The following is a 15,361-nucleotide window of genomic DNA, read 5'->3' as shown; positions in this document are numbered from 1 at the left end:
TGTTTTTCTTTGCGAGCAAACACAGTAATGGTTGCAAAAGTTTAATTAAAACATTCTTGAAGATTTCACAACTCCTCCCAACTGGTAAAATGAAGTAAAACAATGAAAGGTTTAGTATTGACTATAAAATTGCAATGCAGAGAGAATTAAAACCAAATCTAATTGCGACCCAGAGAATCAAAGCCTAATCAGATTTGTTCTTGATGAGTCCCACTCCTAATATTTTTCAGGAGTTGGTGAATTAAATTTTCCTTGAAGTTGAAACACAGTGAATGTGCAACATACAGAGCATCAGACACTCCTGTGTATAGATTTACTACATCAGCTTGGCAACTACTTTGCTTTCCTCTGTCACATGCACAATATAACACCATGTTAGGAAAAAGTGGTATATAAAACCAAACGTGCAAGCCTGGGAGTGCAGATTGGTGCCGTGTACATTGCCAGATGATGTCGGACCCTTCAACTTGAGGAGCCCAAGTTCAGCTTGTTGTGCTGGCAGACAACTCCTTGTCTATGAGCAGGCAGTGAATACTCCACGGTTGCTGTTCTGGAGTTCAGCCTTCCCTCTGACCTTCAATTTGAAAAGATAATTTCCCTACAGGGATCAACAAAGTATCATATTGTATATCATTATGTGGTGTTTTTTTTTTTAAGATGAATAACACCTGCTTTAAAATCCCCCTGTAAGAAGATTATCCCCTTCTGGTCAATGTTGTATTTTACACATACACTATGCCAGAGTGTTTATTTTGATATACAGCCAGTTCAAACCTTTTTCAAACAGAAACACTGGCATGAAACTCTGCTTAAAACTCAAAACAATCTACTGTCAGTGTGTCCTTTTTTTTGTCTTTCTCATCTCATGCCTCCTTATCCTCCACAGGTGACAGAGATCCAGGACTGGAGTGCAGCCAGCCCTCACAGCGCTGCCTACGTACTGTGGGACAATGGGGCCAAGAACCTGTACAGAGTGGGCTTTGAGGGAATGGTGAGCAAACTCCCGTACTGACCCCTCACGCTCAGTCACTCACTTGCTCACACACACACGCACACACACAGTCTCACAAAAGATAAGCTGTCAGGTGGCTTTTGTGTTTGACCACAGGGCTTAGGGTCTTTCTTTTGCTGCCAGGCCTTTGTGAGAGCCACGCAGCCAGCATGAGTAAGGCGCCATTGTACAGGCAGCTGGAGGGGGAAGGTATCTGCATGATAAAGGCAAGCTGTTCTTTCTGCTTTTTAGGAGAAGAGAGTGAACATGGAGGTCAACTTTCGAGGAGGGGGACATTCTCTTGGGGTTGTTGCAGGGGCAGCTATACACGCGTCTCAAATGAAAAGCATCTTCCTCATTGGTGCAGACGGTCCTTGCCTTTTTTCGAAAGGGGCCAATCGGTTTCAGAGCAGATTTGTCCTTTTGTTAATCTAATAGGCTAATAGGAAGGTAGACGACATCTGCCTCTGCATTAAGTCAGTCGTGGAACAGACGCCCCCCATCTTGACAGTTTTATTTTGGCTTTGTTTCTTATTAAGACAGTGATCAAATCAAAGACATACAAAGGCACTGCAGATAAGTGTGTGTTCCAAATGCTGCATTTAAGGCCAACACCTTTTCCTGCATTGTAATGTCTGCTTTGTGCGCAAAGCATCATCAGATCAAAAGTGTCTCGCTGGCTGTGTGCAGTAGGGAAGACTTGAGTTATTAATTTGTTGAGACTTGTTGTACTCAGGACTTAAGTGTACCATCAGTTCAGAGGAATGTCTGCTCTGCCTCACAATCATCTCTGCCCTCGAATTCTACCACAGTGGCTGCACGTCTGAGTCATCACAAATGATGTGATGCTTTCTCTCTGTAGCAGTGTAGTGTTTCATTGTCCTGCCGTTCTCTTAGGGCGCTGCTATTGTTGGTTTTTCTGGGGAAACTACACTGACACAACGGCTTGAAGTGTATAAATCATCAGTTTCATTATTCATGACCGTCGTGCCCCTCCACTAATGGAATTACCCAGGATAATTATCTAACCTCCTCCACCCCTTTTTCTCTCTTAGTCGGATCTGAAATGTGTCCAGGATGCCAAAGGAGGCTCTTTTTACAGAGATCACTGTCCCGTTTTAGGTAAGTAAGCCACTGATCTGTGTCCACCATCCTTATTGCACCAATTCTCTCACCTATCGTTCTGGTGCAGTGAATTCAAGGGCATTAGGGGAGTTTCACTTGTAGTTTGTTTTGTTTGGTCACTAGATGGCAGCACTACATAGTCACCTGGCTGCCAAATCCACGTACAGGCTCAGGTCATGCAGTTACAGTTTTCCAAGTCTTTCAGGAAGGAATTGTCTCTCTGCATTGAACACTGCAGCAGAAGTTCCTCATTAGGTTTGATAGTGTTGTTAGTCATAGATTGCAGCACTTTTGATGTGTTGTAATGTTTTTTTTCTGTGCTTTCTTGTTGCTAATATGCTACCACATATTTACATTACAAATTTGATTTATCAGGATATCCATAAAATATTTTTTCCTCTTTGCCTCTGTACTTCATGTGCAGGTTTGAAATGTTGTTGTGCTAAATTGATACTGTTTTTGACAAACTTTTAGGAATGCAGTTTTACTATTGATAGATCTAACTTTACCGTTATCTCCCAGGTGAGCAGAATGGCAACAGAAATCCTGGCGGTCTCCAGATTGGAGACCTGGTCAACATCGACTTAGACCTAGAGATTGTTCAGTCCCTCCAACATGGCCATGGTGGGTGGACTGACGGCATGTTTGAGACGCTCACTACCACTGGCACAGTATGTGGCATTGATGAAGATCACGATATTGTCGTTCAGTACCCCAGTGGGAACAGGTGAGTCCATAGATAGACTGGCTCAGATTTATTGGTTGCTAATGAGAGGGACCAATGAAATTGCGTTGTCTCATAGTTTCCCATAAATTGAGTTCAGCTCTGTCAAAAGCCACCAAACACTTCTCCGGTTTTATGGGTTATAACCCCTGAGAGAAGTTAGGGCTCCATTTGCAGTAAAATTTATAATAAAAAATGGATCTTTGCTAATTTTCAGTCTGTTTCTAGTATTAAGAAAAATGTTATTACTCTCATTGATCATAGGTGCACTTTTTAAAGTGTTTTTCTTAATTTTATAATGTTTTTTTAACTTAATCATTGCTTGCAAAATCCCCACATATTCCTTGTGTCTGCTCAGAATTTATAGTGAATTAATCTGACTTTTGAATGCATTCATTTCTGTATCCACAGATGGACATTCAATCCAGCAGTGCTGACAAAGGCCAATGTAGTGCGCAGTGGTGAAGTAGCAGCCGGGGCCGAGGGAGGCAGTTCTCAGTTCCTAGTGGGAGACCTGGTCCAGATTTGCTATGACATCGACCGCATCAAGCTGCTACAAAGAGGCCATGGAGAGTGGGCTGAGGCAATGCTGCCTGTAAGAATCTGAAAAGATGTTCACACTCATTTTTGCAAATTTAACCACCCTTTACCCTTTATTTAAATGTCAATTGGAATTTTATGCTAACATATACGCATATGTATAAAATGTTCAGCAGCCCCGTTTCAATAACATGAGGAGTTTTATGATTGATTTTCAAAAAATGTCGAGTCATTTTAGAAATGTGTCTGTATAGATTTATTTAATTAATCTGGGTAGTACATCGTCAGATGAAATTGTCCACTGTAGCTATAAAGTTGTCTGAGTGACAGAACATCTTGAAATCTAAACTACACTTTAGTGGATAGTTTCATTAAACCTGATGAGAAAAATCTGCGTTATTTTAGGTACTTACAGGAAAATCTGAGACAATCACTGCTGTTGGCACCAGACATTTTTACCTTTTTTTTTTTTTTAAGGTGCGAAGATATTGACTTGGACTTTATCACAGGCATACAATATGTGTGCATGAACCTTCTTTAAGTAATTCTCAATTCATATAACTGTAATTTTCCATGCTGTTCCCCTCACACTTAGCAGTCCCTCATTTTATTTAAAGCTGTATTTCTAACATATGGAGACATGATTCCGCCCCTCAAATCAGTCAGTGGCTGTGTTGCTGACATTTATCTGTTTTATTTATCTTTTCTTCGGTCGTAGCGCGACTTTATTCTTCACTTATTATGAAGTTTATTCATTGCTGCCCAGCACGCCTTAGGTTATGTAACGCCAGTCTACTCCAATATGCCACTTGTCCCTGCCAAACTGGCCCCCCTCAGCAGCTAATGAGCCTTAAAACCCTGAGATGGGTTGTAGCTTTGATCACTAACCACGGCTGTTTGCCGCCCGCTGCTGCTTCTACTGCAGCAGTCCCCATTATTGATGGCATCCTTCAGGACAGCCCCAGACCTGGCTCGACAGACTCAAAGTGCCTCTTTCTCATATAGCCAGGGCTGAGATGATATGATTCAAAAGTGGAAAGCATTTTGCTCTGTCCTCTCTGTAATGCCTGTGTAGATGAAGAATAGCCTAGCCAGTAGAACGGTCTTTTTCTTTTATATCCATCTTCTTTCTCTAGCAAGTACATGTCCTCTGAATAATGAGAACACAGCCTAAATCTGTAATATAATTTTTATTTTTGCCATGAGCTTTGTTTCTGTTCTGTGTAGGACAATTACTTTGTTGAGATGGTATTGTCTTCTCTTTATCCTTTCCTCCATCCTCTCAGTTTTTTGCACTTTCTAGCAGTCTCTCTCCATCTTTCCTCTGCTACTTACGGGCTCAGTTACACAGAACGTAGCCCAAAGACAACAGCCCTCCATATACTAATGAGTTTGTTGCAATATTTATCAACAGACCCTGGGCAAGGTGGGCCGTGTTCAGCAGATCTACTCTGACAGTGACCTGAAGGTTGAGGTTTGTGGAACTTCTTGGACCTACAATCCTGCCGCTGTCACCAAGATTGCCCCCTCTGGCTCTGCTGTCAGCAACGCTTCTGGAGGTATGTATGAACATGCACTGGTGACATAACGAGAGTGTCATCTTAGTTCTTTGCCCTCACCGCTCCCTGTTCTCTGACATCTACACACAATCACTGTGATGTTTTCCCTGTGTTTGGCCAGAACGCCTGTCTCAGTTGCTGAAGAAACTATTTGAGACACAAGAGTCCGGAGACATTAATGAAGAGCTGGTTAAGGCAGCAGCCAATGGAGACCTGGCCAAAGTGGAGGACATCCTTAAGAGACCTGATGTGGACGTAAGTGCTTAACATATGTTTTTTGGGAGTAATTTTGTGCTGTGAGCTGCTTCTGGATTTCTCGCGAAGTTTTTGATGAACACAAATTAATCTTGCTGTTGAATTAATACAAAAGATCTAAGTACATTGATAATTGGAGGTGGAATACCCCTGGCTATGCTCTGCTCTGCTGTCAGTATATTGAGGAGGCTGAGAGTCTCGTAGGAAAGGGCTCTGAGATCCTCCCACTCTGCACCTCTCTCAATCTGAAAAGCATTAAGGCTGGGCCCAGAGGAGGCACCAAGGAGCATTGGTGTGCACTGCAGCACAGACCCGATTCACTCTTAGAATCAAGCTGAGCTCTACAAACCCCCCGTATGGCTGCAGATTGTGCTATGACACAGGCTACAGCCCAGGGAAAACACCTGCTTGCCACAGGACAGAAGCCTATGCCCTATATAGTTTATAAGAATTTGGCATGTCAAGTCTGCAATACTGTCTTCACTCACAGAGCAGTGAATGAGTGTGCGTGTGTGTGCTTGTGTGTGCTTGTGTGTGTGTCAGTGTCAGTGGTGAAGGCTGGCCAGATGCCCTACTGCCTTTCAGTGGAATTATTTGCTTAAAGCTGAGCACACTGAGCTTGGCCAAGTGATCCGCCTGCCAGGACAAGAGACGTCTCGAGACTCCCAAAGGAGTCCACATTAATATTTATGCTCCAAGTTTTTGCAGTGCTGCAGTTGGTGATGAAACATGCACACCCAGCCGTTCATGCGCGCGCGCACACACACACACACACACACACACACGCACACGCACGCACGCACGCACACACACACACACACACACACACACACACACACACACACACAGACGCTTAAACACACCCTCGCCAATCTCTTAGGCCCCTCAGGTGAACAGCTAATCCAGTCGATGCACATCTAAACATGAAACATGACGCTGACACGCACCCATATTCTCTCTTTGACTCTTGATGTGTTTTACAGGTGAATGGACAGTGTGCTGGACACACTGCTATGCAGGCAGCCAGTCAGAACGGTCACGTCGATGTCCTAAAGCTGCTCCTTAAACACAACGTAGACCTGGAAGCTGAGGTTCGTAAAATACATTAATTTCCTCTCTCTCGTCCATATTCTTCCATATTATAAAAACATCTTGACCCATGCAAGTAAGAATCCACTCATGGACATAACACAGAGTCATTATGCGGGTTTGTCGCTGTGCTCAGGACAAAGATGGAGACCGGGCAGTGCACCACGCAGCCTTTGGTGATGAGGGCTCTGTCATTGAGGTGCTGCAGAGGGGCGGTGCTGACTTGAACGCCAGGAACAAGAGAAGGCAGACTCCGTTACACATAGCTGTCAACAAGGGCCACTTGCAGGTGGTCAAAACCCTGCTGGACTTTGGCTGCCACCCCAGCCTCCAGGTATCTAACGCTAAGACTTATTTACCTATTGAAACATGCTTTGTGACACAGGTTGTGACATTTCAGAAGAGTAATATAGAAACAAGAACATACAAAAACACTGTCAAAGATCAGTCAGGTTTCCACTAATTGTTGTATACTATGTGGTTGGGGGTAAGTTTGTTATGATATGGTAGTGGAGAGGTCATTTTAGGCAGCGTAGTAACACAAGGTTTCCCTTTTAGGATTCAGAAGGGGACACACCTCTGCATGATGCCATAAGCAAGAAGAGAGATGACATGCTGTCGGTGCTGCTTGAGGCAGGTGCTGATGTCACCATCACCAACAATAACGGCTTCAATGCCCTGCATCATGCTGCCCTGCGAGGAAACCCCAGGTATGAGACACTGTCCTGCTTTTGCTAAATGTCACACATATTTGGTGTCTTTGAGGGAGTAGGGCATGTTTAAGTAGAATCTGTGGAAACGGTATTTTCAGCATCTCAATAAATCTCTGCTTAAAGCTTTCAGTAAAGCCGAGATCAGATTCAGACATGCTGAATCCCTGAACTCTTACCTTAAAAGCCTTGAATATTTCTAATATTCACACACTACATTTATAGATGGCAAGTATGGTGGGAAAAAAAATCTCAATGCATGAATGTCTCAGTATTGATGCACACGGTTTACAGTACAGTCTCACAGTAACAAAGTCTAGAAATCAAAAATTAAGATCCGCCGAGAAGCTTAGCATCCTGAAATCAATTTGTCACTACTTAGAGATGTTTAGCCCTTTAAATGAGCGAGCACCAGGTTAGTCCTTTGTCATTGGCATATTGTTTGGCTTATTTAGATTTGAGTATTAAATAATAACTAGCATGTCGATACGGATTATTCACCTCAGCACTACTGAAACAAGAAAAAGAGATTCAGAGAATTATTATGATTCAGCCGTATCAGACGGTTGAAAATAAGAGTCAAAACTACAACCACTAGACTTTATGTTTTGCTTCTTAGCAGCCAGAGGCAGAGGCCATGGCAGAATTACTTAGCTGTTACTACTAATCCGTTGCTTAATCATCCTCTGTTGGAATGAAAGATTTGGGCTCACCACCTACAGGTCTAAACTCGGAGACAGACGAGGTCCAATCACTCACAAACAAATACAAATTTTTGATTAATTGCCAGAGGATCCCGATGAGGCATCAGAAAAGCATGGCACTCAAGAATGTCCGGTTATTTCAAAAGATGTTGTATTTGTTATAAACATGAATTTTCAGTTCTGGATTATCATGACATAGCTGAAAGTGTTTTAAGGAAAATATGCAGAGACTATAGATGAAAGTCACAGATTCATTTTATAGATGGCAGTACAGCTTTTTTTGTGTGATGCTTCACGTTAAAATGCTCCTTGTGGACAAAAGTTTACAATAGCTGTAAGTCTGAAATAGATTGACCACTTAATGTGGATGTTTGAAGTTCTTCCACAGATTCTGCTTGAGTTTAAAAGTAGTTTAAAGCAATGAAAACTAAAATAAGTTTAATTCCACTACCTCACTGATCACATTTTATCCTGCTATAAAATTTAGTTTAGGATCTCTATTTAGTTTGACAGTGATTGAAGTTTGAAGCAGTCCTATAGGCTTCATCCATCTCCCCAACAGATGGTATGGTCTCAAATTGACATTAGACTACCTTTGAGGCCTTGAAAGCATCTGTCTTGCTTTGACATTTTCTTTATTAGTGTAGCTAATAGCCCTTGAAGTTCATTTGTTGTTTCTTTTTACTGTTATGCTGGTCCTTCACCGTGTGTTGTGAGCAGAGGCTGGCCTGAAGCAACTGGTCCGTTCAGCAGCAGCAGTTTGCCTTGTCCTTGGCCGTAGCTATTTCCGGCTCAGGCAGGTTGCTGCTCCACTCTTGAGCTGTTTTATTCTTGTCTCTCAACCATGAGCATATTAAAGATGGCTCAGTGAGACAGCTGTCTGTACCCGCTTGATCATCCAGGCCCTCATAAGGTGATGAACAGTGACGTTACGGGGTCAGCATTATGGACTGGAGCGATTTCTAGAAAAGTTACAGCTTCTTCCCATTCTGAGCAGTTTGGGTGTGTATGAGCCTGTTTGCGCATGAGCGTGGTTGTCCCGGGCTAAATGTCATTCCCCTTCACTGGCATTCATTCCTTTGGCATTACGACAAGTGGAATTGAGGTCAGAGGGCTGTGGAGCACCTGCCACCTGCCACAAGCCTGGCCAGACTCAGCCCTCCACCTCTGGCACACTGCAGAATAAATCGTTCAAAGCCAACGCCTGTTTCCTGCGTGGCTGATCAGTTGATTAGCAGATTGACATAGACATAAAGAATAACTATATAAAAACATGAAGTATTGCTTATCGTGGCTATAATCTCTTGTCAGAGTTAATCTGCATTCAAATTTATTGGCACATAGATTTAAGCAACATACAGATTGTGGGTCAAGGATTTATTTTCTATTAATTTAAAACTTTTCAGTAACAATTGACACAGCTCTTTACAAAAAGATGATCAGAAAATTGACATAAAATCTAAAATTAACAGATAAAGACAGAGTATGAACAGCAGCACAATTGCAGAAAGATACAGGATGTAGAATAATGAAAGTAAAAGAAATTCTCCAACGAGGTGTTTTTCTTGCTCAGTCTTTCTTACATACAGAATTGGTTTGCCTGATCCCCTTCGGCAGTTCGTTCCAGAGTTGATGATCCCTGAAATTCTATAATTAAATGTAGTTAAATAGATATAGGTGTCAGTGATTAATTCACATGTTAAAACTGTTCTCAAATTGTACCGCATAGGTGACGGAAATAAATAACAATCACACACGGAACACGCGAAGTGTCCGTGTGGTCAGCAGTCCCTGCCTGACTTTGCGGTGTGAGAGGGGAAAAAAAACATTTCAAGGCTACTGTGTTGTCTTTTATTGCACAGCTTTTAAACTTTAATGAATAATAGTAAACGTATTTAGGAAAGCTCGCAGACTGGCAGAAAAGTGCTTGCATTATAAATATTAAAATGCAATGAGTGTGTAATGGGCATATGTAAACCAGGATTCAGAATATAAAGGAGCTGAGAGCTGGTCCGCTGCAGGACTCATTGATTAAGTGGCGAAAAAGTGCTGGAGTACAGAATTTTCTGTACCAGGGCTGCTGTTGTGGTGTGTGCGCGTTGCTTGCTGCGGTCCACGCTCTGTCCCCTTGCCTTCAGAGAAACGAAGATATATGTCGCCTTCTCCGGTCTGCCCATTTACTTTTATTTCACACTCGAGCTCCTGCAATATCGGAGAGACAGTCCGCAAGTCCTAAAGCCCTCGAAAATCTCTCCCTTGGTTGAAGTGAAAGTACCTTGTCTGGTGTGTTTTCAGTGGAGAGGCAGCTGTTTCGATTGAGTGCTTAGAGGAATTCCGAACATAGAATCATATTTCTAAAAAGTAGCTTCAATGACTTTCATGGAGAAGTGCTTGAAGTTGGAAGTTGATCGGAAGTCCCCTGGATGAGGGATGATATGAAACCCCTCTATTTAATTATTGATGTCATTATTGCTTCCTGATAGTAGGTCCGCTCTCTCTCTCCTCATGCTTAGGTTGAGCATTCGGGGCTTAAACAAGTTTAACCTTTAATTTCTCATCAAAACTACCACAATACAGCCCCTGTAAAGCAGGAAAAAAAACCTTCTTCCATTTTGTGTTCTGTTACGATATGTCAGAGTCCCTGGTGTGTGTGTGTGTGTCTGTGTAATGTGTGTTATGTGCCTGGGTGTTTTAAGACCGTGGGTGGGTCTTCCAGCGGTGGAAAGAAGATTGAGGAAGACACATAGGAAGAACCCCGTGGGTGACAGATGAATCTTTCAACTTGGAGTCACAAATACAGAGACAAATCAACTCTACCAACAGGGGTGCAGGAGGAACAGGGGCTTCACTGTATTTCACCTCGTTCATTACTCTCACACACACACACACACACACACACACACACCAACAGAGGCTAAAGGCATTTCTTCATAAATTAGACCTAGTTGTTAAGGTTTACAATTGGTAGTAAAGTCAAAATGCTGTTATAACCAGCAGTAACATGCTCGGGAAAGAATTTTCGCGGACATCCACATTGTGTGTTCCCCCTTGTGTGTTTACCGCAGCCCCAGCCTGCAAGGGGAGCCTGTTTCGTCTCCATGTCTTTCCCTCGGGCTGCTAGAAGCCAGTAGCTGCTACAATACTGTAAACAATACGATTAATAGCCCATGACTCATAAACGGGCTCCAAACAAGCCCTGCAGCGGCGGTCTCTACCCTTTTACGTGTTACCTCCTTGTAATATTTGCCCTCATCTCTCTCTCTTATAGTGCTCAGATTTCTTTTAGTATGGCAACATACCGGCAAACCCCGTATGGTAATCACCTCACCTGAGCTGACAGGGAGCTCTGCAGTCACACACACACCGTGCTCCAAAATGCAGGCAAATATGATGTCAGTACTAATGCGCAAGACCACAATGGTAGTATTGTAACAGGGATCACAATTAGAAAATAGCATTGTGGGCCCACGGAGACACTGCGAAATGGGTCAGATGTTTTAATTTCTAGGGTCTTGCTGCTATATTCATGTGTTCTTCATGGCTGCTATTGATTAAATTAGGAGTTTTCACTCTCTCTTGCTCATTTCAGACGAGGCTAATCAAGTCAGACTGCTGTGATTGAGTAAGCAAGTGCCTCTTACATTAGCCAAATAGATTTCATGGTTATTGGTCCGATGGAAAACACTTTGAACTCAAGAGAAATTAGAGAGAATACAGTGCTATTTCCAGCGAATTTAATAATTGATTTCTGCGCTATACATACATCCTCAAATCACTTTCAGTAATTAGACAAATTAGATCAAGTTTGGAACAAATCCCTCAGGAGAGTTTTTGTGGTTATCTTGTGTGTTTTCTGAGTTTAAGAACAGGTCAGTTTGACATAGCGTTAGGCGCCAAATTAGGAAGGCAAAAGAAATAGAGTGAATCGAAAGGAGGGTGGGCAGGAGACACAGCGTTAAGGGAGTTTTGATCTGCCTGCCTGTCCTGCAGTAACAGCGAGCGAATGTGTGAGACTGTAACTGTTTGCAAGCGGTCTGCTCCTGTGATTTGTGTGTTCAGCTTCTGTCCTCTAGAGCATCTGGCTCTCATCTACCCCAGCTTGTCTAACATCACTGCAGGAGGCTTCAAGGGAAGGAGGCCAAAGTGTTTGTGTATATTGTAAAGCCTCTAAACAACTATAGTTGCCCCTTTTTTCATTTCTGGCATGCTTATTGCTGTATTTCTTCCTCAGATCTCTTTACAATTCCACCGCACCCCCACTGAGCTGCATTAGCTGTCTATTTTATTTATTTATTTTCTGCTGCACATTCCCACCCACAGCGTAATTGACTGTTAGCATCCAGTGACAGTCAGTTTAGTTGGTGTCTTAGCAAGACAGCCGCACATTCTCACACAGACATGTGAGTGCTGTGTTTCTGAAATAGCGCACACTGCATGTCTACTCCCCCCCCTGCTATTTTTGAAACAGCCATTGATAGTGTGGTCAGAATATCAATCCCGTTGGAGGCAGAGAGGCAACACTCAGTCAGGAAAGTGGAGCATACCAAAGTTTGGAAGCTGCCATTGGTTTCTTTATTAGTCAAAAATGAGACAGGTTTAGCATTGAACATGACAATCACTGAACACTCCAGATGTTGTTGGTAAAGGAAAGCCATAAGCCAGTCATCATCAAGAAGTGGCCTGCTGTCACAGCAGTGATTGTGTTGAAGGCATCACAGCAAAAGGAGTTCCTGTAGTCATCAAAGCATAGCTACAGCTGGTTGAAGGGGACCAAATCCATTCAAGAGGTGATTTGGTTCCATTTTACCAGCTTTAGCAAAGCATTGTGGAATCACTGTTTCAGAGACGGACATGGCAACTGCTGTGAAGTCAAGTGAAGTGAACTGTCTCAAAGGCTCTGCTGCAGTAAAGTTTTATCAAAAAAAAAAAAAAAGACAGAGCAACGCTAAGCAGAGAAAGGCCATGTTGCAGTCAGACATCTTATTAAAACCTGAGATGTGGCTCATCACACCGTGTCCACCCACTGGTTGAAATGGACAATGCCGTGGCTCTTTCTCTCTCCTGCTTTTTTCTCTTGCCCGTTCACCTTCACCCACTCTGTATGACACACAGGTACATTTGGCACACTACACCCCATTTACCACCACACCAATAACGCATAGGTACAGTTGATCAACCTTACCTAAGTTTCTCCTTTGCTGCCTCCCAGGCAGCCTATTTATCCTCCTCGCTATCTTTTTAAGTTTTATGCTTGCCCCCTCCCAGAGAGCGAGAAAAATTGTTCCCTGAGAAAAGGATAATAATAATCTGTGGCAGTGCACTTGAGTCAAATGTCCTGGAGTCATGAAGCAATTACAGGCTCTGACAGATGGGCCCTGCTGCAAGCTCGCAGCCGCTGCGGTCACCGAGACGGCCAACAGACAAATGCAGAGGCATAACCACATACACAAGCTCTCTCACTCATGTTCCTACAGCGGCACTCGGGGTGTCAAGTCACAACATTAATTTAAACCAGTCATTTAAGTCCTAGAGACTGATTTGTAGTGCAGAGGGTACTGTTTGAACAGTGACTGAGGGCAGATTATTTTATGTCTCTTTCAGCGCTCTACAGTAGTACAGTATTTGACCGCTTTCTACTAAAAGTCCATCCCTCTGCTAATACAAAAAATGATCACATTAAGAACTTTGATTATGTTTCTGTGCATTTGCATCTAAAGCAAAATTAGTCAATCGCTCCTGCTATTAGAACAGCATTAAAAAAAATTACAAAGTTTTAGTCATGCATAGTATTGTTAAATACATTTTTTCTTTTCAGTCTAATTGCTGCAGGATTTTTTATTTGTGCTGCAAAACATACAACGTCTCAAGCACCTGTGCTGCCTCCCAAAAAGCCGCTGTGTAGCTCAAACTTTGCACTAAGATAGAGTTAAGTGATGCTTATTTGGCCCTTTTACAGCCTTCATTTCTTTAGTCAGCTGTTATAATTATTGACTTTTTCTGCCAAGGCACGAAGGAGGTTCTCAGAGTGGCCAGCGACAGCTGAGTGATATATGGCACTGCTTGTAGACAGGATGGAGGTCAGCATAGGGCCAGCTTGATATGGCACACCAGAGGCAGGTCTATTTGTAACATACACATGCACATTCATGCTTGCTCACTTACACACACACACACACACACACACACACACACACACACACACACACACACACACACACACACACACACACACACACACACACACACACTCTCAGTCACTCAGAGTCAGGTGGCCAGGCTGCTCACCTCGTCTAAGGGCCATAACAGGGCAAAAGCAGGGGGACGACAGGCACTGAGCATTTGATAATGTCAGCATCTGCTGTGTTTGTCACTCAGACAGCAGGTCAATGCTATTGAGGGCCGGGGAGAAACATGCAGTGCAAGCCATGCAATACTACACGTCTCTGATGTCTTGACAGAAAAGGGAGCTAGACAGACAGAATATCATGCAGATGGGCCTGAATAATGAAACAGCTGAAACCTAAACATGCAGCTTCATTCTGTTGCTTTCCTCTAATAAAAAAAAAAAAAGACTTTTGCATTTTTAGATCTGGACTGAAGTGGCCCCTTCTGTTGTGTAATTTTTAATTTTCCCAAGTAGTATTATTATAAACTGATTTGACTCCATTCAGCAGCTGTTAGAATTCAACAATTCAATCAGTTTAACACTGTATAAAATTCTTATGAATTAAATTAAGTCCTGCCTTCAAGTTGAGTTTGTCCCTTCAGAAAATTTCATTCGGGTGTTTGTTGTATTCTTCATTCATCACACCCTGAAGAAAATTAAATGGAAGATCAGAAAGTGATTTAGAGGCAACAAACTTTTTTTTTTGATTGCCTTAAGTGTTATTAACAATTGTCAGTAAACTCCAGTAAAATGAATGGAGATTGTTACTTTGTCTAACAGTCATGTCACCCTAGATTGCATATTTCTTTCATTCAAGGGGAAGAGAGTCAGTCAGTCCCACACTTGGTGTATTAATCAGTTCAGGATGAAGCGTCTTGTAATTCACTGGAACAGAGCTGTGGTATTACAGTGGCATATGTACACTTCTTCATTGCTCCACTGCGGGAAAATTTTTGTAGGCACTGATACATCCCAGTCTGTCGCCTCTAACAACAATCCAATTTAGGAAAATAAATCTAATTTGATAAAGGAGCAATTTATATATCAGACTCTGTATGTATTTTTAGCTTCATAAATGATCTTTGGAGGTCTAGGGTTAGTAGTGTACTGTCGTACATTTATATTATAAGTATTGCCAAGCGACTAATTATCTGATTTTTTGATCAGCCCTCAAACAGTTATGACAGGTTATTGGCTTGTATTAATTGTGTTATTTGCTCCATTTGTTTTTTTTTTTTTCATGTAGTTACTCAAGCGAGAGCCAAAATGCAGTGGAAAGAATTACCTTCAGTAGAGCAGTGGATCTACATGAAAGAGGTTTTAAGAGAGGTAATTCTGTGCTAAAACTGGCACAGACATTGTCTGTGATCCAAGCACAGGCCAGCGAGGGGGTCGGAATAGGTGAAAGTGCTAGATATGAATAGCTCGGCGTGCAAACTACTCCCCACCTCCCCCCTCGCTTCATTTCTCTCTGTGCCTCTGTCCATATTCTGTTGCC

General features: G+C 42.6%; 1 protein-coding gene across 7 annotated transcripts in view; it reads left to right on the top strand.

The window, feature by feature from the left end:
• Positions 1-15,361, top strand: part of mib1 (MIB E3 ubiquitin protein ligase 1) — a 53,312-nt gene that overhangs the window by 7,731 nt on the left and 30,220 nt on the right. For all 7 annotated transcript variants that reach the window (XM_070973507.1, XM_070973503.1, XM_070973505.1 and 4 more), the window contains 9 exons: positions 887-991; positions 2,047-2,113; positions 2,639-2,843; positions 3,252-3,435; positions 4,795-4,939; positions 5,061-5,194; positions 6,178-6,285; positions 6,420-6,617; positions 6,842-6,993. In XM_070973507.1, the coding sequence (XP_070829608.1) occupies positions 887-991; positions 2,047-2,113; positions 2,639-2,843; positions 3,252-3,435; positions 4,795-4,939; positions 5,061-5,194; positions 6,178-6,285; positions 6,420-6,617; positions 6,842-6,993 (1,298 nt within the window). The remainder of the gene's footprint in view (positions 1-886; positions 992-2,046; positions 2,114-2,638; positions 2,844-3,251; positions 3,436-4,794; positions 4,940-5,060; positions 5,195-6,177; positions 6,286-6,419; positions 6,618-6,841; positions 6,994-15,361) is intronic.

The sequence above is a fragment of the Chaetodon trifascialis genome, chromosome 11 (genome assembly GCF_039877785.1).
Source record: "Chaetodon trifascialis isolate fChaTrf1 chromosome 11, fChaTrf1.hap1, whole genome shotgun sequence".
Lineage (NCBI taxonomy): Eukaryota > Metazoa > Chordata > Actinopteri > Chaetodontiformes > Chaetodontidae > Chaetodon > Chaetodon trifascialis.
Note: the sequence above shows the minus strand (reverse complement) of the source record. Positions and strands in the feature narration are given on the sequence as shown.